Below are 23,835 nucleotides of genomic sequence, written 5' to 3'. Positions count from 1 at the left end.
ATTACTTTAAAAGTAATTTTCAAACTTCATAAAGTAGTGTAGATTTAACTTTATTCACATCAGATAACACAGCCCAAGTACTTTTGCAAACTACTGATAGTGAGATAAATAGGCTAATTGGAATAGTGAATTGCTTGGTATCTGCATATAGTCACTCTGATTCAGCAGCAGATAAATCCATTTCACAGGGTGCATTAACTATTTTTTGAACTTGATACTGACTTTGATCATATACCACCCCACTCTCCAAAAATGCCTGGGCTCCCACTATTCTTAATATACCCCTGCAATTTCCTGGCAGTTTTTGGAGGGTAGTTAAATATTCATCCCATCCTGTCACATGGTTCTTTTCCTCTTGTGCACATCTGTGTGCAGAAGAAAATGCTTGCTTATGCTGTTTTTAGTCTTTTGCAATTCCATTTCAGAGAAACCCAACTTTTGCTATGTCCCTGCCTTTGCAAAAAGGTGAGATTTATACAGGCTGTGCTAAATTCTCGGTTAGCAACTATTGCAAATCCAGTGAAGAAAAGTGTGACAGAACCCTTTGGCTTCTGTGAGGGGACAGTCCTCTCATCCAAGGGGTGCTAATCATGCCCAATGCTTTGGGAAAATTTAAAAGCAGTACGCTATATTTCACAATATTTCACAATGAAAGGAGTGCCTCATGGCACTATTTCATTTGATTCTAAATCTTGAAAGGAGCAATTCTAAACTTTTACAGGAAGAAGTTAAAAGTCACTGAAACTCTTGGAGGAAACACTTAAACCAGGTGTGTACAACCGTGGCAACTTTAAGACCCATGGACGTCAATTCCCAGAGTTCCCTAGCCAGCCACACTGACTGGAGAATTTTGGGAATTGAAGTCCACTAGTCTTAAAGTTGCCAAGATTAGACACCTCTGACTTTCTCTGCACTGACCTTGTATAATGACCTTCTGCTTTTGATAAATGCTTTTTTCAAGAGGTTGTTTGCTTCATGAGATATATACCGTATTTTCACGACCAAAAGCCGCACCGGATTATAAGCCGCAGTATCAGTTAACATTAATTTTTCAAACTTTTTCCATATATAAAGCGCACCGGGTTATAAGCCGCACGTTTCCCGACGCTTCTGGACATCTGTTGCAGTCGCGAGGAGCGGAGAAGAGCGCGAAGGTTCTTGGTGCTCCAGGAAGCCGCGAAAGCAGCTGGGAGAGGCGCACGGCTTGGTTTATCCTCCCTGGATGTCGCAGCAGCAGCCCCAAGCGCACCGATCTCTGTGTTTTTCGCATCGGGGCATGCTGCAAGAGAGAGTGAGTGAAGACCTTTCCGGATTGCTGGTGGTGAAGGTGCGGGCCCGTCGCCCTGTGCTCAGCAAAAATGTCCGGGGGAGTCTTTGCGCTGGCTGGAAAAGGTCTTCACTCTTCACTCATTCCCTCTTGCAGCACACCCCGATGCGAAAAACACTGAGATCGGTGAGTTTGGGGCTGCTACTGCGACATCCAGGGAGGATAAACCAAACCGCGCGCCTCTCCCGCTTCCCGGAGCGCCAAGAACCTTCGCGCTCTTCTCCACACTCTCCTCGGCTCCTCACAACTGCAATAGACGTCCAGAAGCGGCAGGGGCTATCGAGCTGGAAATCCAATCCCCATTAGCCCCAAAAGCCGCTTCTGGACATCTATTGCAATCCCGAGGAGAACGCGGAGAAGAACGCGAAGGTTAGGGTTACTGGGCAACGTGGGGGTGGGGGAGGCTGGAGCAGTTTCGTTCTGAATGGAGGGAGAGGAAAAAAGTTGGGATTCTCCCTGCTGCAGCCTTTAAATGGCAGAGAGAAGCCGAACTCTTTCCCCTCCATTCACAGAGAAGCTGCGGCTCCCTTTATGCCCCTCTGGCTGGCCCCCTCCCTCCCGGGGGGGGGGGGGCAAAGTACCTGAAAGGGGCATGCAGGCTGCTATAGCTCCACTGAGAAGACATTTCTGAGAAGAGAAAGGGCTCCGGTCAGGCTGCACCCAAGCTGATGGAGTGCTCGCAACCGCCCGCCTATCGCCAGGGAGACAGCCAGTGCAGGTGAGCCGCGCGATTGCTCCGATCGCAAGGGCACTTCACCAGCTCGGGTGCAGCCAGACCAGAGAACTTTCGGTGGTGCATCGATTCCAGCAGCTGCATTTTTCCTTGAAATTTGCTGTCCCGGCAACCCGAAGTGGACATTCTCCCAGCGGCGTCTCAGACACTCCCACCCTTAACCAGGACGAAGTGAGGATGGCTGGGCGCAGTTTGGTGCCTCCCGGCTAAGGAGGGAGGGAGAGACCCAAGGGACGTGTGCGTGCCTGCTCGCGGTCATTCGCTTGCGAGTTTCAAGTTTGAGCGTAAAATCGGGAGGGAGAGATTTTCGATCTTTTTCCATATATAAAGCGCACCGGGTTATAAGCCGCACTGCCGGTTTTTGATCAAATTTTAGGATTTTCAGTGCGGCTTATAGTCGTGAAAATACGGTACTCTCTTACCAATTACACCTATCTGTTTTTACTACATTCACATTTTTCTTTGAAATTATTGTATTTTATTGAATTGTTGTTGGTTGTACTGACGTATTTTTATATCAATAAATATAAAAGGTGGTAAAGAAATCCCACCGAAAAGGCTCTGCCCTGATAGCAAACTGTACTACTATCATTGGTTGTCTATTTCTGTACCAGTGGGGGCAGGGAGTACTACAGTAGGATAATTGTACAAAAGAACTGTTAAGCATGTCCTTAATTTGCTGCTGATATCAACGGAATTTCAACATGTTTACTATTATCCATAACGAGGGACACAGCCTTGAAAATATCATCTTCCTTTTCAGTAGTATTAATATTTTCGAATTACTGGTATTCAAGAAAGCATCACTAACAATTTGTTATTACCATTATTATTGATCATTTATATTTTTATTGCATATTAAATTGTGGTTTGTCATCTAAAGTCTGTACAAATCGGGGCAGTCTTTAAATACTTACATAAACATATAAATAATACAAATTTAGTGAGGCCCCAACTATCAGTTGAATAGAGTAAGACTTACAAATATCAGACTTACTTCTCAGAAATGCTTGTGTTAGATTAATTGTTAGTGACTTTTAATAGTGAAATGAAGTTAACAGTTTAGAGGTAATAGAAATTACTGAAAATACTTTACCATCAGTTATCATGTGGAAGTTCTAAAATCTTACAGATGTAAACATTTGGGCCATGAATGCTTCTGGTTCTATTATGAAAGCTTTGGTAAGCAGAAAAGTCTTTGTAATTCTTTGTAAGTCAAAAAAGTAGGCAAGAAAGATACAACTGCTTTAATGAATCAGAGAATCCTGCATTTATACTTTAACACATTCCAGAGTATCTGTTCCCAATTGTATTTGATAAACATATCATTGAATATTAATATTTTATTCTAGTGATCTGATACTACTGATGTGCCTACTCCATTTTGACATAGATTATCATGTTGCTGTAATATTTGTGTCTTTATTAGTCTGAAAAAAATACCTGAAAACTTCTAATAAAAATCTGAAGCTATCATTGGTGGCTTCAGATGTTAAAAATTATCAAATAAGTCAGGATTGGTCAACTTAGCACTCTCCAGATACATTGGGACTACATTCTAGAATTTCCAGCTACCCAGTACTTATGTAACATATCTCTGTAACATACCACAAAGACCTATCAACAGTACATAATATTTACTTGCATCAACAATAATCCATTCAATGTTTGTCTATATTTCTTTGAACTACGGTTGTTAGTTTTGCAGCTGTTAATGCCATTATCATAAGACAATGTTTAAAAATTTTCATATATCTGAAAATATTAGTCCCAGTCTGACCCTATGGAACTATTTTAGCTACAGAGACACCAAACATTTATGCCACTGTTGGTTAAAAATAAAAACAGTAATATTCAACACTGCTATTCCTGTTTAGTGCAGCATCAGTGCACCCAAGAGACTAGATGAGTTTGTTTTCTAATAATCACTAGGTAAGATGTGATATTTGAAATGGCACTGAACTACAACTCCCACTATCACTATTAACCATGTTTCCTTGGGATGCTGAGAGATGTAGTTCACCAATATCAGAAGTGCCACACATTGCTGTATGTTGCCTAGCCCTGATTCACAGCAACTTAAATTTGTTCTTCATAATAAGCTGTCTGGCTTTATCGCTCCCAACATTTCCATGTTCTCCCACGTAAGTATCTCCGTTTCTACTTCCACAGTGATCAAGGTACTTAACACAATAAAAGTTTGTGTACTTGCTTTCCTTACTTGAGCCCACCAGTGGGGACAGTATGGCATTTCTTGTGCTCCAGTAATTGCTCAGGAGTCTTCATGAACTTGTGGCACACATCACATTCAAACATCCGTGTAATCAGGTGGATTTGCAAATGGCGTTCAAACATGGTTTTTGTTTTGCAGACAAAGTTACAGAAAACACATTCAAAACCTGCAGAAGGAAATTACAGACACTATTACCTAAGTCACGCACGACAGCCTTGAGAAAGTGGAGGGAGTCACTTTGCATTCCTTCGCCAACTTTTTACCTTTCTCTGATTTTTCTTCCGCATTTAATAGAGTCTGACTACCAGGCACTACGGAAATAACTAGCAGGTTATTGGATCCCTTGGGTTTGGGACTTATATCTGCATCTTCTTTACTATTGGCAGAATCACTAAGTGCTGACAAGGAAGAAGAAGAAGGACTGGTTGAATCACTGGGTGTTTTCCTTTCTTCACCTACAAAAAAAAATCAAAGGGATCAATGCTAAACATTAACCTCCTTATTGAAACCAGCATGCAAGCAATTCGGCTCAGAGATCCATACATAGAAGTATTTTTCTTTGTTTATCCTACCTACTACTGTGCAAATCTAAGTTGATCGGGTTAAATGCAACTTCCTCTTTAATGAATTAAGCTAAACAAATTTAAGTTTTCTTGGGCACAAATGTATTTCCTTGTAACTCAGATTAAGCACTTCAAGCTATCACTTCTGTCTCTCTTAGTAAATTGAATGGCTCAATTTATCTTCACAATCCTTCCCACACCCTCTGCAAAAGGTCAGTTGATTTAAATACCAAACCAAACAGATTATGGATGAGTGGTGGACATTGGTGGATGCTTGTTTATTTTTGTCCTCCTACTGAGCAGCTGGAAAGTTGAAGAGTAGGTGCTCTGCAAAAGACATTTGCATTTTAAGGTGATAAAAAAATTAATCAGGTGACCAAGTCCTAATTAACAGTATGTTATATTATATGGCTAGTGTTGGGGGTTAGGTTAAATTTGCCAGCAGTTTTGCATCAACAAGCTTTGACAAAACTTTGTTTTACAGTTAATATAAGGGAATGAAGCTGAAGCTGATTTGGGAGAGAAGGTTGCCTAGCTACCCTGAGAATGCAGCCAGAGTCCCCAGGCTGACCTTATCATCTATCTAAAACTAAGCTTTGAACTATTTATTGCATGGAGAACACTGATATAATTTTTGTGCTTTATTTTAGGAATACGTCATTTCTTGTACCATAGGTACCTATTAGATTTTAATGATTTCTTATAATTTCACTTGTTGTCAATGTTGTTTTGGAACTGTCAATATAAAAGCCAGTCTTGCTAAGGTAGTTAAATTTGCAACAGGTAAAATCAGAAGCAGTGATATAAAACAGTTAAGAATGCCCTTAAGATATTTGCCAAGTGTGCTTTGGAGTTGCCTGGAGTTACTTCAGCACAGTCATTATGTGGGCTGATTGAACTCAGGGCTAACGGAAATTATTGGCAGGAAGTTTTGATCTTTTTAAATATGATTTTCTTTTTGAAATGAAGTAGAACTTTTTGGGGGGTATGTGTGTGTTAGTGTCCAATGTATATTTCATTCTAGATTTAAAACTCAACTGGATATCTCTTTTGCCTGGCTGATCTTACTTTCTAGGCAAAACAAGAGTGAACTAATAATCTTGTGATGTATCTTCTGAGGCAAAGATGATCACCAGCTAGCTTGAACTTGTTTCTGAAGAGCCAGAGAGCAAAAACGATGATGGGGTTGGAAGGACTTTTATCTCAGTGTTTCTATCACCTTTACAGTTATTCATATGTGAAATGAGGCTTCTAGCTTTTTTTTTTTAGTCAAAATGCTGCCTTTTCTTCTTCCTTCTGGAATTACCAAGTATACAGTAATCCCTTCCATGTACCTTTCTATAGAAGGTTGTGCCCAGATTGTTTAAGATGAATCTCTGTATGGCACTTTGATAGACAATTTTAAATTTGGGAACAGTAATTGGATGGATTAGTATTTGTTAATTGACTGAACAGTTTGATGCATCCCACTTATAGTAGTAGCATTTTTACATCAATGAGTTTTAAAATAGAGTTAGCTATATATGATGTTTATGTATCACTTGCACCAATGTACAGTTATTTTAAAGAAGCCTTTGTGTGACATGCCAGAGACTGCCCTCCCAAAAGCAATGGAGGTCAGAACACAGAGGTTGGCAGGGTCGTGGCACAACTAAATCTAATTAATATACAGCTGATTGTAATTACAGCTGAACTACTTAAATATATTTAAGTTGATTAAATGTGCTTAATACTTTTCCAATTCTGTCATATTAAGCATTATCATTTTATGATAACCTTTTGAAGGATTTTTGAGAGGGAAACATTGGCAATATAGGGACCTACATTCACCTATTTCCTTTATCTGCTTGCTTCTCAATCCAGAAAAAAGTACTATTTTGTTCCCTTCTATTCTGCTTTATGCATATGTGGAATTCCAAGTAGGGTTAAAATACTTCATTTTTCTTTTATCAATGACAATCTTATATGACTAACTTTTCCAGGCACAGCCCACAGGAATTGGAGTGTTAATACAATGTTGGGATTCTAATTATTTTAATGTTTCAAATAATTACAATTGGACAAATTATATTACATTATTCCTTAGGCAAAATGAAAATCAATGGGAAATTAAGCTGTGGAACCTATTAGCATCATAACCAAAGTGGTTTGTGCCTGGCAAAAATCCTTTTTCACCAACACTGAAAATGCCTAAAGACCTTTATTAAATTATAGGGTTTGCAATACATCTAGTAGATGGGTTTTCTATTTCCAATCTGAATTGGAACTCCAAAGTATTTGGAAATAAAAGTAAAGGGAAGGATACTGTCCTTAAAAAGGAGTTCCATTTGAATAAGAAAGAGTCTTTACTCGTCAAAAAGAAATAGGAAAGGGGACATTGGGAGGTAATGGTTTTCCTTAACAATTTAGCATCCAATGCACTTTTTTGCAAATAAAGAGAAGAAGAAAAGCAAGTGTTGCTCTAGCAAACAGCCTTATTTTGGTTTGTATTTTAATAAACAAATGTGTAGTTCACAGTTCAAAATTTAGAGACAAAAGCAAATGGAATTAGAAACCAATATTTGCATTTTTCCAAATCTAATTATGCAGTTCTTAGCTCTAAAACCTCCTACAAAATGTGTATTAGGACAGAAGCACAAGTATGTAGAACAAAATCGCTTGCCAAAATACATATACTACATATTAGGAAAACTGTAAACTTGTGTACATTAGGAGAAATATACACAAATATGCAAATTGATTTTTTGCAGCATTTAAACAAATAAAACATAAATGTAGATTGAAGCAGGAAAGGATCAAACAAAGCTACAGGCAGAATAATGAGAAAATGATAGGAAACTAATACAACAGATCATCCAGAAGGTGACATGACATGAAGGTATGTCATAAGCAGTTCATTATGTTATTTTTAACATTTTTATTTATGATGGGGTACAATCAAGGTGCTTATGAAATCATACCCACACAAGTGTGCAAGATTATTAATTGTGCCTGAAAAGAATTTATCTGCATCTACATTCCATGTTACAAAACATTTGCAAATGCAGTCAGAAATGTGAAGAGTTGCTCAGTGAATTCTTGCATTCTCATACCTAATGACAGCAATTAGCACTCAAAAACTCTTCACACAGTGCTGAACAGAATCCAAATAATGTACAATGTCATTTTTGCGTAAGACAACATGGGTCAGAATATAAAATCCATTTGGCCATAATCACCCATTTTAGATTGCGGCTATCAGAATTTTGCAATGACTGGACCAAACTGGGATGGCATCAATAAACCTTGAAGTAAAGTAGTAGGACAGAAGCAGCAGCAGCAGATGACAAACCTGGACACAGAGAGAGGTTATCACCTGCATGCTTGGTGGCAACATGAGCCTTCATCTCCGTCTCTTCCATGGTAACAAAATCACAGGCTGTGCAGCAAATAGAAAACATCCATTGTTCTTTATCCACATGAAGCGACATATGACTGACAAACTGGACATTCAGCTCTGTTTCAAATCCACACACATGACAACTGGAGGCAGGAGAAAGTTAGAAATATTAAAAGAGTATGCTTTTATGGATCTTCTGTGATACAGATGAGTATTCCTTTTTTAAAAAAAAAAAATTCATCCTGACCAGTTCCTGGTTTTACAACCTGTTCAGCTAAAATTGCATTGGGATATTCTTTTGTCTGTTGAACTGCTTCTGAACTGACAACCTTGCCAAGCTGATTAAGGGCAGGCACAAGGCAACAATCCCGAACATGCTATAGTGATGCTAAATAATCATAAAGTTAATTAACAACTACAGGTTCCAGATGCTGCACATCACCTAGCTATTTCCTTTGGGCAATAAGATGTGCTGCAGCCTTGCCAAGATGTTCAGTCAGCTACTATGTGGACAAAGGGGGAGCTCATTCTGCTCTTTACAGCAATTCCCAAGCTTTGGAAATATCCAATGTCAGCTTGAGATCTAACACAGAAAAAGTCTGGAATTCTTAATACAAGGAAGCCAAAATAGGCGCAGGAACTTTTTCTGCCTGATTAGGCAAAAGCTTAATACACAAATAGAAATAGTGGTGAGGGACATTTTGCAATCAAGTTCTTCTCTTATAGCACCAATTTGGCATTTAAAACCTCACATTTCCACAATTTAGTATTCTAGCTGCAAAGGATCACAATCCTCAGCAGCCCCATTTTCACAGTGGATAGAGAGAACAAGAATTGTGGTCCAACATTTGGGTGAAAGTTGAAGATGTCTGGTCTAAATAGTCTTGGACCAAGGAATTTTAGAGTCATCTCATGAAAATTGTCTCTGTTCTTGGGATAAGGAAAAATAAATTTATTTCCTGCCTTTTCTCTAGAAACATGATATAATATTTTAAAGGCAAAGTCATCCAATAAATTTCTATGATTGAGGGTGGATAGATCTCGATCTGTGCGTTAAGCAGTGCACCAGACTCTTTTTGTTTAGATGACCAAATTATAAAATCTTTCCAGAACTCTCTCTATATACTTTAACTTTAGGCTAGGAGCACTTGTAATCTCTTTTAATTCTGTTTACTACTGGATTTTAATTGTTTCATTATTTTTTTAAGTCTTAATTGTATGTTTTAATTTAACTGGTCTGTGGTGCCTTGATTGAGTCTTGCTTCAAAAGATAACATGCATATACTTATGCTAACATTGTTTCTACACCTGACACAATTTACACTTGTTTTCTGCAATTTGTCTGAACATTAACAGACTAGATACTCAATTGCCAATTCATTCAACTAATCCAAAAATGGCTACTTGGAATTGCCATAGTGATTAAATTTTTTGGCTACAGCAGCTTGCTATTTAGATCCATTAATTTAATCATGCTATTACAATGCTGGGCAGTTTGTGATTTGGGGCTTTCCAGTAAGGTACTACCCATGATATAAATTCCAGGTTACCCAGTTTGCATCCCAGGCAGACTTTCAGGCAAGACCTTGGTGCAGCAGACAAATGAGACAGTGCACTTATTCAGGACCAAGAGTTGTAGCATATTTTAGATAACTGGAAAAGTATAGCTCATATCCTAGTTTAATCCAGATATCAAAGGCTTTTCAGAAGATCAAAAGTCAGGATTTTACCCAGTAGACACAATTATGATGTTCAAAAAGTCACTAATATCAAAAGTGGCTTCAGTTCCAGCTGCTAGACCAATTCTTAAGTTAACAAATTTCAATTGGTTATTGCAGAATGTTCTAAGAAACATGAAGTTTGTCCTAGCATACATATATGGACATAAAACGTAGCTTCAGATGTACAGTGGGGCAAAAAAGTATTTAGTCAGCCACCAATTGTGCAAGTTCTCCCACTTAAAAAGATGAGAGAGGCCTGTAATTGACATCATAGGTAGACCTCAACTATGAGAGACAAAATGAGAAAACAAATCCAGACAATCACATTGTCTGATTTGGAAAGAATTTTTTTGCAAATTATGGTGGAAAATAAGTATTTGGTCACCTACAAACAAGCAAGATTTCTGGCTCTCACAGACCTGTAACTTCTTCTTTAAGAGTCTCCTCTGTCCTCCACTCATTACCTGTATTAATAGCACCTATTTGAACTTGTTGGTAGTATAAAGACACCTGTCTACAATCTCAAACAGTCTCACTCCAAACTCCACTATGGTGAAGACCAAAGAGCTGTCGAAGGACAACAGAAACAAAATTGTAGACCTGCACCAGGCTGGGAAGACTGAATCTGCAATAGGCAAGCAGCTTGGTGTGAATAAATCAACTGTGGGAGCAATAATTAGAAAATGGAAGACATACAAGACCACTGATAATCTCCTTCGATCTGGGGCTCCACACAAGATCTCACCCCAGGGGGTCAAAATGATCACAAGAACGGTGAGCAAAAATCCCAGAACCACACAGGGGGACCTAGTGAATGACCTGCAGAGAGCTCGGACTAACATAACAAAGGCTATCATCAGTAACACACTACGCCGCCAGGGACTCAGATCCTGCAGTGCCAGGCGTGTTCCCCTGCTTAAGCCAGTACATGTCCAGGCCCGTCTGAAATTTGCTAGAGAGCATTTGGATGATCCAGAAGAGGATTGGAAGAATGTCATATGGTCAGATGAAACCAAAGTAGAACTGTTTGGTAGAAACACAACTCGTTGTGTTTGGAGGAGAGAGAATGCTGAGTTGCATCCAAAGAACACCATACCTACTGTGAAGCACAGAGGTTGCAACATCATGCTTTAGGGCTGTTTCTCTGCAAAGGGACCAGGACTACTGATCCGTGTACAGGAAAGAATGAATGGGGCCATGTATCATGAGATTTTGAGTGCAAACCTCTTTCCATCAGCAAGGGCATTGAAGATGAAACTTGGCTGGGCCTTTCAGCATGACAATGATCCTAAACACACTGCCCGGGCAACGAAGGAGTGGCTTCGTAAGAAGCATTTCAAGGTCCTGGAGTGGCCTAGCCAGTCTCCAGATCTCAACCCCATAGAAAACCTTTGGAGGGAGTTGAAAGTCCGTGTTGCCCAGCGACAGCCCCAAAACATCACTGCTCTGAAGGAAATCTGCATGGAGGAATGGGCCAACATACCAGCAACAGTGTGTGCCAACCTTGTGAAGACTTACAGATGCTTGACCTCTGTCATTGCCAACAAAGGACATATAACAAAGTATTGAGATGCACTTTTGATATTGACCAAATACTTATTTTCCACCATAATTTGCAAAAAAAGTCTTTCCAAATCAGACAATGTGATTGTCTGGATTTTTTTCTCATTTTGTCTCTCATAGTTGAGGTCTACCTATGATGTCAATTACAGGCCTCTCTCATCTTTTTAAGTGGGAGAACTTGCACAATTGGTGGCTGACTAAATACTTTTTTGCCCCACTGTAGGTTGGAAAGCATGATTTGGCAGAGCAATATCTGCAATAAAAGTGTAAAGAAGGGAATGATATCGTTTCAATTTACTTCCATTTGTACAAAATGTGATGTTCTCCTGTAAAATTGTAATACTTTGATTGGAACCTTTTGCAAGCCATAACAAACTCATCATTATCCTTAAATGTAAATAGTATGGTGGTTGCTCTTTTTATAAGCTGAGAAGCCTAAATGGAAACTCAGCCCTGAGCTTGGTCTTCACCAGGATCCTCACCTGTAGTAATAAGGATGCTTCTTTCCATCGTTGCCTTCAGATGTAACAGCGCTGACAATGTCCTCAGTGTCTGTACTCACCAACTTCACAGAATGCACAGTCAGGTGCTGGTTCAGATTAGCACGGCACTTAGCAGCATATGGGCACAAATGGCATTTATATTTTCTCTCTTCTGGAAAGAAATATTAAAAAAAAAACTTTAAGTAGAAGTTTCTTGTACGCATCTCTTATCACAAGTATCAGCCTGGGGCTTTCATCATTATGGAGAACCAGGTAAGCCAAAAGGAGGGATACCTGCTTAAATTTTCTTTAAAAAAGTTTATATTATATAAAGTCTAAATTTCTAAGGGGAAAAAAACCATTGGGAACTTCCACAAAAAGGTTTTTGCACATGTGGAATGTTGTATCTGCCCCTTGGCAGCTGAAGTGGCTCAGCTGCAGGATATTTGAGTAAGAAGTTGATACTTTAAAAATAATAATAATTTTGTTTTGCTGCTGTCTTGTGGCTATCTAGATTTTTTGAAGCCCAGATATTGTGAGAATTGTGAAGCTTTCAATTAATAGAAGAGACAAGTTTAAACTGAAATTCCCCGGGCTTCCAAAGGATTTGCTACTTTGATTTTATTAAAAAAATAAAAATAAACAGTAAACTAAAACATCATTTCTTTCTGCTATTTAAAAGAGTGCAGACATGCTAGAACACCAAAGCAATTTTAAGTGCAAAGCAATGATTTAGAACAGTTTCCCCCAATGTGGAGAATTTCCTGGACCCCCAACTACAATTCCTAGCCAGAGTGACCCAATCACATTGAACCAAACTGGGAAAGTCTACTGTAGAAGAAATTGTTTGGAATATTTCAAAGAAGCATAGCTGTACAAAACAAAATGATCATAAACTTTATTCTTATATTTCCATTTGATATTTTAACACTTTCTGCAAGAAAAAAATATAATAGTTTAATTGGATCCCATTAGTACATTTCTTCAATTGTTTTTCACCTGCAAATATAATGTTCATTAGTTATTTGGAATATTTTTTAATAATCACATTTCTGCATGATTACAGAAGGGTACATGAGTTTTGAATGTACAGCTACAATAGAATAAAGCAATGGGGCCAGATTTTCTAATAGAAACAGAAGATTACAGATTCCATTCATCTGTGGAAGGAAATAAGCAAAGACGTTTCAGTGCAGAACTGAAGACATAAAGATATTTTGATTTTATTATTATTTACTTATTTATTAAACTTATGATTATGATTAGTGAAAATCTCTTGATGGTTTACAAGAGGGGTCCTCAACCTCTGGACTGTGGCTTACTATCGGGCTGTGGTGTATTCGGAATTGGGCTGCATGAGTGGCTGGCTAGAGCATGTGTAAGTGCAGCTCAACTTGCATGAGCGGTGGGCCAGCAAGCACTCGTGTGCGTGCTTGGTGGCCCACCACTGGTGCAAGGGCTGTGTCTGGTTGTGCAGCCCAGTTTCACTCCCCAAGGCTGTCAAGCTGCAACGGTTATTAAACTTAAATTCTGAGTTAAAACCAAATATATTAACAAAGAAATCAAATCATAATCAAGATAAAATGGCAATTTTTAAAATTTATTTATTCCCTTAGCACAGTAGGGGCCATGTTCCAAAGATTTAACATGGCTACAGAAAAGGGAACATTTTTCTATTCTTAAGCAATCGAATTCTTAAAAATGAGGAACGACAGCCCTACCTCTTATCTCCCATTACTAGACAACTGATTGCTTCTATAAATGTGGTTTTCTTTAGACCCATTTTCTCTTTAGATTTGCAACTGCATGTGGACAGGCAATTTTTATTACATAAATGGATTTAAAGCAGAATATTCCAGTAACTGATCCTTATTTCATGGTTCTTCCAGACAATCACAGAAAGAGGAGAAGGATATATTTTAATGATGGCTTTAAGTAATTGCCTATGATTACTGCAGTGATTCCAGTTCTATACTCTTGTTTCCCTGAAAAAAGAACAAATTCTATCCTATCTTGTTTTAGAAACAAAATATTACCTGTGTGCAGGGAGAGATGTCGGGACAACGTCTGTTGTCGGCCAAACACTTTTCCACATACATCACAAGGAAAGAGCTGGTCATTAAATTTCCAAGACGACAACCCATTTCCAGTTTCTAGTCCTATATTGTCCGTTTCTGTTCCCCCCAAAAAGAAAAAAAAATGTCATTCTATTATTAGTAAGCCAAAGGCATTCTCAATTTTGTCTACTGTGTCTTGCTGGATATCCCATTGGCCACAAAAGGAAACTGTCCCACTCTCAGTGAATATGAATCAGACTTTGCAAAACTATCAATCCTATTAAGAGTTTGTAAATAAGATTTCACTATTAAACAAATCATATTAATCTGAATCCCTAGGCCAGGGCTGTTAAGCTCCCGGCCCATGGGCTGGATGCATCACGTGCTGGCCACACCAATGCCCGGTTTAGCAAAGGGGGGGGGAAAGTCCTGATATGTCACGTGATGCTGCCATGATGACGAGGGTTTGACACCCCTGCTCTAGACAGAACAGGAACTTCCCCAAGCTATAATTTTAAAAGAAAGGTAAAAATACAATTAAATGTCACAAGTGTTTGGATAGCAGGCAGATTCGAGCTTTCTGCTCTATCTTTTGTTTACACAAACAATAATCTCTCTCACTGACCATTTCCAAGTAGCTGGTACATAAGCTTGGAATTTGCTTTTATTTATTAATTTAATTAATGAATGAATTTAATACTAAAGCTTATTTCTAGAGAATATCAAATTCAAGTTTCAACAAAACTGGTTTTGTTGCATTTTAATATTTTCAGTTATTTTCTTCCTTTTGACTATTTTATAGTTCCCCAAGAGAGTTGGTAAGAAGGAATAGAAAGGAGGACAAATTTAAATTTATGTGAATCCCTATCCACTCTGAACTACAGAGAGGAAATTAGCTCAAACACCCTAAGTAATCCTTATTATTTGCCTAAGTAGTGCTGGTCTAAGTAGTATGCCAATTTCATACAGACCAATCCAGAACTAAATTCAAATCTGAGCATTCCTTCACTCCACTTCCAATAAAAAGTGCATATGATCCATCCATATGAGTATGTGTGTAACCGTTGGTTAAAATTGCCTAAATAATTAAAATCACTTTTAAAAGTAATTCCTCTATCTGAATATTATCAGCCTCAAACACACACCATTCTCACTTGCAGAAACACACAAGTACACTTAAAAACGTAAATGCATTTCAAAGGGGCAAAAAATAAGGAAAAAACAAAGGATAGAGATTGGCTAAGGGGGAAGGATTAGATATACAGAATTAGAGGGAGAATGGATGGAAAAAAGGAATGGAAAGGGAAGCCCAGTTTAGGCCTTATAAACAGGTTTAAAATTCAGAAGGCAAGCATTCCTTCTCATATGATGACTTTCAGCAACAAGGTCTGCAGTTATCTCTTCTTGCTACCTTTTGTTTTGTCTGCTATACTCTGCTAATGTAAGAGTGAGGAGTGGCAAAGTGGCAAAGCACTAGAATATAAACTGAGAGCAAACCCACGCCTTAGTAGCACTGGCGATGTTACCTACTTTAAGTAACGAAAACAACCAAACTCAGAGAGCACTAAGGATTTTAGTGCTGAAATACAAATGTGCTCCTTTATTAATATTATAACTGTCTTGTATTTCCTGCCCCACTCTAATTTCAAGATGATTATTTGAGGGGTGGAAGTGGGATTAGGATTTCTTTTCTTGAGCAGCACTGAATTCCTCTGGGACAGACTGTTTTGGGATAACAGGTGCATGAATGCATAAGCAGTTTGGGCAGGTAATATAAGTTGTGTCTGAAGGATAAATTATATGTTCTCAAGTCTTATATAATTTAGAGAAAATATATATGTATATATGAAACTGTATAAAAGTGTCTTGAGCAGAATTTTTGTTGCTGTTCCCTGTTTCAACAACAACCAAATCATTCCCTGAAGCGCTTGCCTTCACAACATCAAGGCCTACACAGTTCCAAATATAGAAAAATAATGCCTTTCCACAATAGTAATTTGCATGTTTTACCCCAATGTTGATAGGAAAAGCACTAGAAGAATTTTGCATATCCAAATAGTATCAGGCTCAGTTTCTCACAATCCCTTTTTGTTTTCTCTATTTAATTTCTTACTGCTATCAAGACATATTTGACATCCAAAAAAAAAGCTCTCATTTCAGTTTTTGAGAAAAAAAGGTTTATTATTTCTGCAGTTCAGCCTACATGTATATTCTTGCTCTAGAGATCTTAATGGTTCTCAATGGCTCCCTCTTAATAATCAATATAGTTCCCAATAACTCACATAATGCTTGCCAATGGCAAGCTTCTTTCTATTTTGGCTTCTTTCTGAGGCAAGCACTGAGTCCTGAACTGAAATGATTCTTTTATGCCAGTTTGTCCAATGCCCTGGTCAATGCAGTATTCAAAATTAAATGTATAGTATGTACAATTTAAATATTTAATGTAAGGCAGCTATTTTTCTTAGTGAAAAAGAGGTTTAATTAGATATCAGCCTGCCTAAATTATGACAAGTGGAATTATTTCTTCACCAGTCAAGGTGTTTCATGAAAATGTTTTAGTAGACAATGTAAGGCTATTTCAGCTATAAAGCTGGCTGGACTTGAACATAAACTGTTATTACATTTAAATACTATTTTTTGTTTGATTCACAATTATCAATGTTCTATGTTAAAAGGTGTGAATATTATACAAGTTTGATAGTTTTGTTAGCCTAGTAAAAAGATTAATTCATCAAATATTAATTCATCAAAGCATTATTTTTCAAGGACTTGTTTATCATCCTTTTCTCCTGTCCTTATACAATTTTTGAGTTTATAATCAGCTAATAATTAAGTTGTTTCAAATGGTCAAGTGTAAAAGTTAATACTGCATATAAATTCATACTATTGATGTAGGTTCATCTTACTAATATGTACTCATAGCTAATGCTATCTTCCTTGGTAAGAAACAAATCTTCCTGTTAAACTAGGAAGTAAATATAATGATCAAAATAGTATATGAACTTACTGAATTCCAGCTTTTTGCATTCTTTTTACTTTAATTCTTTTCTTTTTAATGGAGAAAATAAGATAATTCAAAATTGGAAGCTTTTTTGTCCCCATATATTTTGTGACTAGTGGAGAAATAATATTAAAAGGACTGGAAGTTGAGTCATGGCAACTGGACTTATTTTCTTGTTGGTTTGAAACATTAAGAAACTTTTCAGATTGAGGAAGTTGGTTTGGGGAATCTGAGTAGCAGACAGGTCGTTGGAATGTACCAACTCCCAAAATACTTAGGGGTCATTAAGTGTAGCCTTGCTGGTGAACCTGTGAAGTGGTTTTAATTTTACTGGGGACTGATGAGAGAGCAGCATAAGAAATGCCTAATCAGATTCCTCCTAACCAACTTGCACAGTTTGAAGAAACTACTTGGATAAGCAGCAAAACATTTCAACAATTTGCCATGACTCAGCTTCCAGACAACTCTGCCTGGATAGCTGACAATCTTCACTGACAACATTGAAAGGTGGTAGCTGAATAGCATTTTGGATAGAAAAAAAAAGTTTTTATGAAATGTGTATTTGTGAAAAACACATTGAAAAAAGTAAGTTGGAATTCTTTGCAAACAAATAAGAAGAGAGAGTTCTAAAAAGAATTAACCTTAGTAGAGGTATTGTATGTCCTAGGCCAGAAGTGGGGAATGATGGCCCCTTTATGACTTGTGAACTTCAACTCCCAGAATTCCCAAGCTGCATGGCTCAGGAACTCTGGGAGTTGAAGTCCACAAGAGAAGAACCATGGTTCCCCACCCATCCTAGGCCTATATCACCAGTCACATTTAAAGCCAAATACACCCAATCAAACATACTGTATGTGTTGCCATTCTGCTTGGTAATTTCTAACTGTGCTACTATTTTACTAAGACTAACAAAATGATCAAGTATCTAGTGCACTACAATAACATATATTACTGTACAGGAAGTGGATAGACATATTATAAATACTTCAGCTAAGTATGATCAGATATATATGTCCATATATCTTCCCTATATTATAATAATGAGACCACAAACAACAATTGTTATCCATATGAAACCAAGTTCCCTCTCATCATTCTGTTTCACTTGCATGCATGCGTGTCTGACCTATTGGGAAGCGCTCTTTTTTGTATAAAGCCACAGCAATCTGGATAGATTACCAGTCAAAGAAAATACTGTATAAGCGAATTACTGTGATTAATTCAAGCAAGACCTGAAAGCTAGCTTAACTGAGCAACAAACAGCTACTCAGTCATTATCACAGGCTACTTATTATAAGCCCCATCTCTCAGAAAAGCCATGGTTCATACAGCACTTGAAACAACAAAAGCTTGCCACTTGACGGGTATCCTCTGGGTGCTACTATTATCTGCTATTTGTCTTACAATAATACAAATTATTTTTAATGTGTGATTAATCATGCATTTTCCAAATTAGCCCTTCTGCAAAGTTTAAAAGGCAGATGGAAAGAAATAGCTGAAGTATGTATAAAGCATTTAATGTCTCTGAAATCAATTGTGAACCATTCTTTCAATTATTAGTTTTGAGTTCAAGAGGATGGTCATTTGACTTGACAGCAACGACATATGTTTTAGCAGAGCTTTTTGAGTACTTAATCAAATAGGCTTTGGACAGAAAAATATGGTAATGATTATAGGAAAATATCAAGTATAAGACAGTTCCAACAAAAGCCTTATGCTGGTACATATAGATTATGGAATATTCATGGTATAATGCATTGGTGTAATATGTGGAAATCTGCCCATTGAAATATCTAATTAAAATTTGCCTCCTTTCTCAATGGTTGCTTTCCACTGAGTATTGATGGCAGGGAAGAGATTGTGACCATTTGAGATTACTGTGAAATTTGCAGGCCTTCTTGAACTTATAGATACTACTAAAGAGTAGATGCCAGTCATTCCCAATTAGGTACCTTGTAGGCTACAAGAACCATAAAAATCTTTTCTTGTTTGGGAGGGAATAATGGGAATTGTATTTAAAAAATCTGGAAGTTACCAGCCCAGAATAGAATAAACAAATCCATCCTATTAGTTTCAAGGATCACAGGATTTCTTTTATTAATAACTGCTTTTAGTGGATTTAATACATGCTGTTTTCAGACAGAAATGAGACTAAAATTAGTCATGTTGCGGTTCTTCTAGTCAGATTTAAGTTAGTTATGATTAACCTGTCCTATTTATAAAAATACAATGAAAGCATTCCTAATTTAACTTGGATCTGAACTCCTGTCTTTGAATCAGGCTAGGAGATAACTGGGGTCAGTTGCTTCAAAAGAACATGTCATAAAATAGTTCAATACTGCCGTTTAATATAGTTCGTGCTTGCCAAATTGACAAGTGCAAGACAGCACTGTTTTACAAGCCTTCCCAATCTGGTACAAGGAAGGAAAGTCAATTTTGTACTATAGCTAGAAAATCATATATATTTCATATCACTATGAAACAGAAATCTGCTTCTGGATTTACTGGGGAAGTAAAGAGAGAGGAAAGAAATAACTTACCCAAGATATTGGTAATTTAGTTTAGAGATATAGGAACATGAAAGTAAGATAGATTTTTGAAATGAGATTCCAAGTTGTACTGGGCAAAAAAATTCAACTGTTAGGCAAAGATTCAATTCCGATGACAGATCTAAGCTTAAAACAAGGTATTACCATCAATAACCATATTATACCTGTAAAAGCCCAGTGATGATAGATATTATCTCCATGCCTGTTCAGTTTGAAGAAATCAACTATTTATTTGTTAAGATGAGGTCAAATGAGCTAATGCTTTACCATAGCATCAGAAATGTGGCTAACTCTTTGGAATAAAATGTTGTTTTAGCTACCAATTCTGAAGAAATTCAGATATCATTATATACAGTATATAAAAGAAACCACTTCTTAGTTATAGCAAAACTTTAAAAAGCAAAGGAAATGTTTACATCTGACTTGCTATTTTCAAATTATGTTGATGCAGATTTCAGTACCTTAAAATTCAGAATGCATTCGCAAGCCTTCCATCATTCTTGGCCTCTACAAAGCTATATCTTGCAGTACTGTACTAATGTCAAAGCTTCTCTCCCTTCAGTGTTGTATTAGCAAATTGTATTAGTAATGTTGTATTAGCAAGTTGTGGTTGTTGTTATTGTCACATCACATATATGACACGGCTTACAAAAAATAATTATATTAAATAGAAAATAAAACACATGACAATTGGGCATCACTCAAATAATTATCAACCCAGCCTCAGGACATAGACTTTGTTACCCACACAATCCCCAGACTTGGCCAAAAAGCCAAATTTTCAAGGCCTTATAGAAGACTGACAGGTCCAATTTAATTTTAGGGGGATGATGGCATGCACCAGGGCAGAAATGGCTCTTTCTAACCTTAGCAGGTGACACTGATCAGCCAACAATACTCAGAACATGTCCCTTCTGTCAGATTGGTAGGCTAGGTAAAGGTAATAGGGGAAGGACTGTCCCACAAGAAATCCCTGAATGGCCTTTTAAAGTGACAATTAGCACCTTGAATTGCACAGGGAAGCCCACTAGAAGTCAAAGTTAACCTCTCTCTGATTGCAATGGGTCTTTATGATTTGCCTCTTCTATCTTCATTTGAGGGGAAATTCTCCAGTGAGGAATAACTGTTCAGCTAAACAGGGATATGACCACTCATGGTATCTGGAACTTGCAACTTAGGCTGTTTCCTATATCCCATTCAAGTCTATCTGTATTATTTGATTCAAACTACAACATATTTTAATTAAACACAGCAATATGCTTCTAGATATTTCCCACATATTCAGAGTAATTTTTGAGTAAGACCTTTTGATCATGATTTGAGTGATCAAATACTATCCTGAAGTATTAAATATTTCCATAGAGTGAACGTTATGTGTGAGATGTGTATGTGTGTAGTATATATCATTCTAGTCTTTTCATGTAGTATCAAATTGGTTACATAAAATTATTTCTAGATATATAACACATTTTAAAGTTACTGAAAGACTTTATTGCAATCATTAATCACTACAAATTATTAAAGCTATCTTCAAGAAAAGCTTCTCTTCTTCCAACTGTCTGAGTGCCTCTAATGTGTCTTGGCAATTTTAGGCAAGATGCCAGCCTTTTCATTCTATACATTGGAAGAAATCCAGCTGGGTTCAGTGAAGCCTTCAACTTGTGTACTTCCCTCCTCAGAGTGAAAGAGGAAACAGAAAACTTTTGCTTCTGTTTTCAACTGATTGAATTACTTCTGAATATTATAAGTGGCTGATGTCAAGTAATAAAATAACCCAATACAGAAACCATAGTACAGCTCTACTGTTAAAGTTCCAATAATTAAAAACCATCCATAAACGGTCTATATTCAAACATGATGCAAAACTGAAGTAGGTTAAAAATGCAAGCAAACATTTTAAGTCTTTTCGTGGCTTTACAAGAGGAGGGGAGTAGAAAGAATTTTTAAAGGCTATTCCAGTATTTTTCTAATTTTGGGTCAGTTTATGGGAAACTGGCACAAAGTTAGTAAACTCCCCCCCCCCCCCCACACACACAAGCAAACAAACCTCAGAGGTATAATTTCCCTCAAACATTTGATTTTTCTCCTGCTTTTTTAAATCTTAATTTTTCTAACCAGTTAAAAAAAGCATTTTACATAAAAAGCATCTGATGAAGTGAGCTGTAGTCACAAAAGCTTATGCCTTTGAATGTAATCTATTAGTTGGAAAAGTGCCACCAGATTTCTGATTGTTTACTACTATAGACCATAATGGCTCTCTTCCTACATAATTAATCTTACAAGCCTTGTTTTTTTTTGGTTTTGAGCATGGATATATATATATGTGTGTGTGTGTGTGTGTGTGTGTGTGTGTGTGTGTGTGTGTGTGTACATACCATCATATATATATGATGGATGACACATCATCGCAAACTTATACATGGAACATTCAGATAAATCTGAACACAAATCCAAACTCTGGCTTAGATATGTTGATGACACATTCGTGATTTGGCCACATGAGGAAGAAAAACTGGACAACTTCCTCACACATCTTAACAGCCTACACCCTAAAATACAATTCACTATGGAAATAGAAGCAAACAACCAACTTCCCTCTCTGGACGTCCTAATCTACAAAAAAACCAATGGCTCCCTAGGACACACCATCTACTGGAAAAAAACACGCCAACTGCTACTTAAACGCACAATCCCATCACCACCCTGCACAGATCAACTCTGTAGCCAAGACCCTCATCTCTAGAACCAAATACCTAGCCGACAAAGACCATCTGAAAACTGAATTACACACTCTCACAAACGTATTAATCGCCAACAGATTCCAAAGAAAAACAATTACCAACCAAATCCTAAGGGAGACTCCCCCCAAAAACCGAGACACAGAACAGGACAACGGCATCGCCCTCCTCCCTTACATCAAAGGCACCACAGATAAAATCAGCAAAATTCCCCCAAAACACAATATCAAGATAGCCTTCAACACTGACCGAAAAATAGCCAACATATTAAGAAACCCCAAAGACAAAATCCAGCTAGAAAACCATGGAGTGTATGAAATACCATGCAAAATCTGCCCTGCAACATACATGGGACAAACGAACAGGAGAATAAATGCACGCATCTATTCACAACACAAGAATGCAGTAAGAAAAAAAGAAAAACTTCCTCCCGTTCCAGCACCTTAAAAACTACAGGACATGAAATTAATTTTGAAGGAACTAGGTTAATCTCCAAAACTGAACACCTCAACAAGAGAATAATTATGGAAGCTATCGAAATAGAGAAATACCCCCACAACATGAATAAACGTGATGATACTTCGCGGCTACCCGACATCTGGAAACCAGCCCTGGTAAGCAAACGAGCCCCACCCACTACCCAGGCTGTTACAACACAAAACAACAATGGACCCACAGCCAGCACCAATTAGCACCAATCTACCAATCATGATACAGCGAATCAATCAACTTACTGAAACAAAGAGAATGTTGGTCTTACCTGAACATGTCTTTTCAGGGGAAGAGAGGGAGTGGTCATGTATGGGTGTTCTCAAAGCCTGATTGGTCTAAGACTTAGAGTAAAACTTCTTAAATGCTCCTTCCTGCCTTTCTAGCCCAGTTTCCTCAAAGGCGAACAACGGAACTGCAACAGATACAACCAAATAAAAAAAAAAACACCCGGGAAAACACCCGACCCTCCCCTTGGCCCCACCCAAAGAAGGGCAGGTCATGACCACTCCCTCTCTTCCCCTGAAAAGAGACGTTTTCAGGTAAGACCAACATTCTTTTTCCAGTGGGAGAGAGGGAGTGGTCATGTATGGGTGTTCTCAAAGCCTGATTGGTCTAAGACTGAGAGTAAAACTTCTTAAATGCTCCTTCCTGCCTTTCTAGCCCAGTTTCCTCAAAGGCGAACAACGGAACTGCAACAGATACAACCAAATAAAAAAAAAACACCCGGGAAAACACCCGACCCTCCCCTTGGCCCCACCCAAAGAAGGGCAGGTCATGACCACTCCCTCTCTTCCCCTGAAAAGAGACGTTTTCAGGTAAGACCAACATTCTTTTTCCAGTGGGAGAGAGGGAGTGGTCACGTGTGGGACATACCCAAGTTCAGTCCCAGGGAGGGAAACAAACCAATAACTATGGTCCAAGGGGAGCATCAACTGGCACCCTCTGCAAGACCCTCCGACCAAAGGAAGCGTCCGCCGAGGCGGATGCATTCAGATGA

At 37.9% G+C, this 23,835-nt stretch overlaps 1 protein-coding gene across 6 annotated transcripts in view; it reads right to left on the bottom strand.

Annotated features, from left to right (window-relative positions):
* ZNF827 (zinc finger protein 827) overlaps positions 1–23,835 on the bottom strand; it is a 156,678-nt gene that overhangs the window by 7,271 nt on the left and 125,572 nt on the right. The window contains exons 9-13 of one of the 6 annotated variants that reach the window (XM_014059333.2): positions 14,038–14,175; positions 12,002–12,173; positions 8,188–8,378; positions 4,557–4,748; positions 4,273–4,459 (exon numbers count right to left, since the gene is read on the bottom strand). In XM_014059333.2, the coding sequence (XP_013914808.1) occupies positions 4,278–4,459; positions 4,557–4,748; positions 8,188–8,378; positions 12,002–12,173; positions 14,038–14,175 (875 nt within the window). In that variant the 3' untranslated portion in view covers positions 4,273–4,277. The remainder of the gene's footprint in view (positions 1–4,272; positions 4,460–4,556; positions 4,749–8,187; positions 8,379–12,001; positions 12,174–14,037; positions 14,176–23,835) is intronic. The other 5 variants (XM_014059335.2, XM_014059330.2, XM_014059331.2 and 2 more) reach the window with 5 other exon arrangements.

This window comes from Thamnophis sirtalis, unplaced genomic scaffold, assembly GCF_051295495.1.
Source record: "Thamnophis sirtalis isolate CommonGarterSnake01/CBP01778 unplaced genomic scaffold, rThaSir2_p1.2 scaffold_10, whole genome shotgun sequence".
Classification (NCBI taxonomy): domain Eukaryota; kingdom Metazoa; phylum Chordata; class Lepidosauria; order Squamata; family Natricidae; genus Thamnophis; species Thamnophis sirtalis.
Note: the sequence above shows the minus strand (reverse complement) of the source record. Positions and strands in the feature narration are given on the sequence as shown.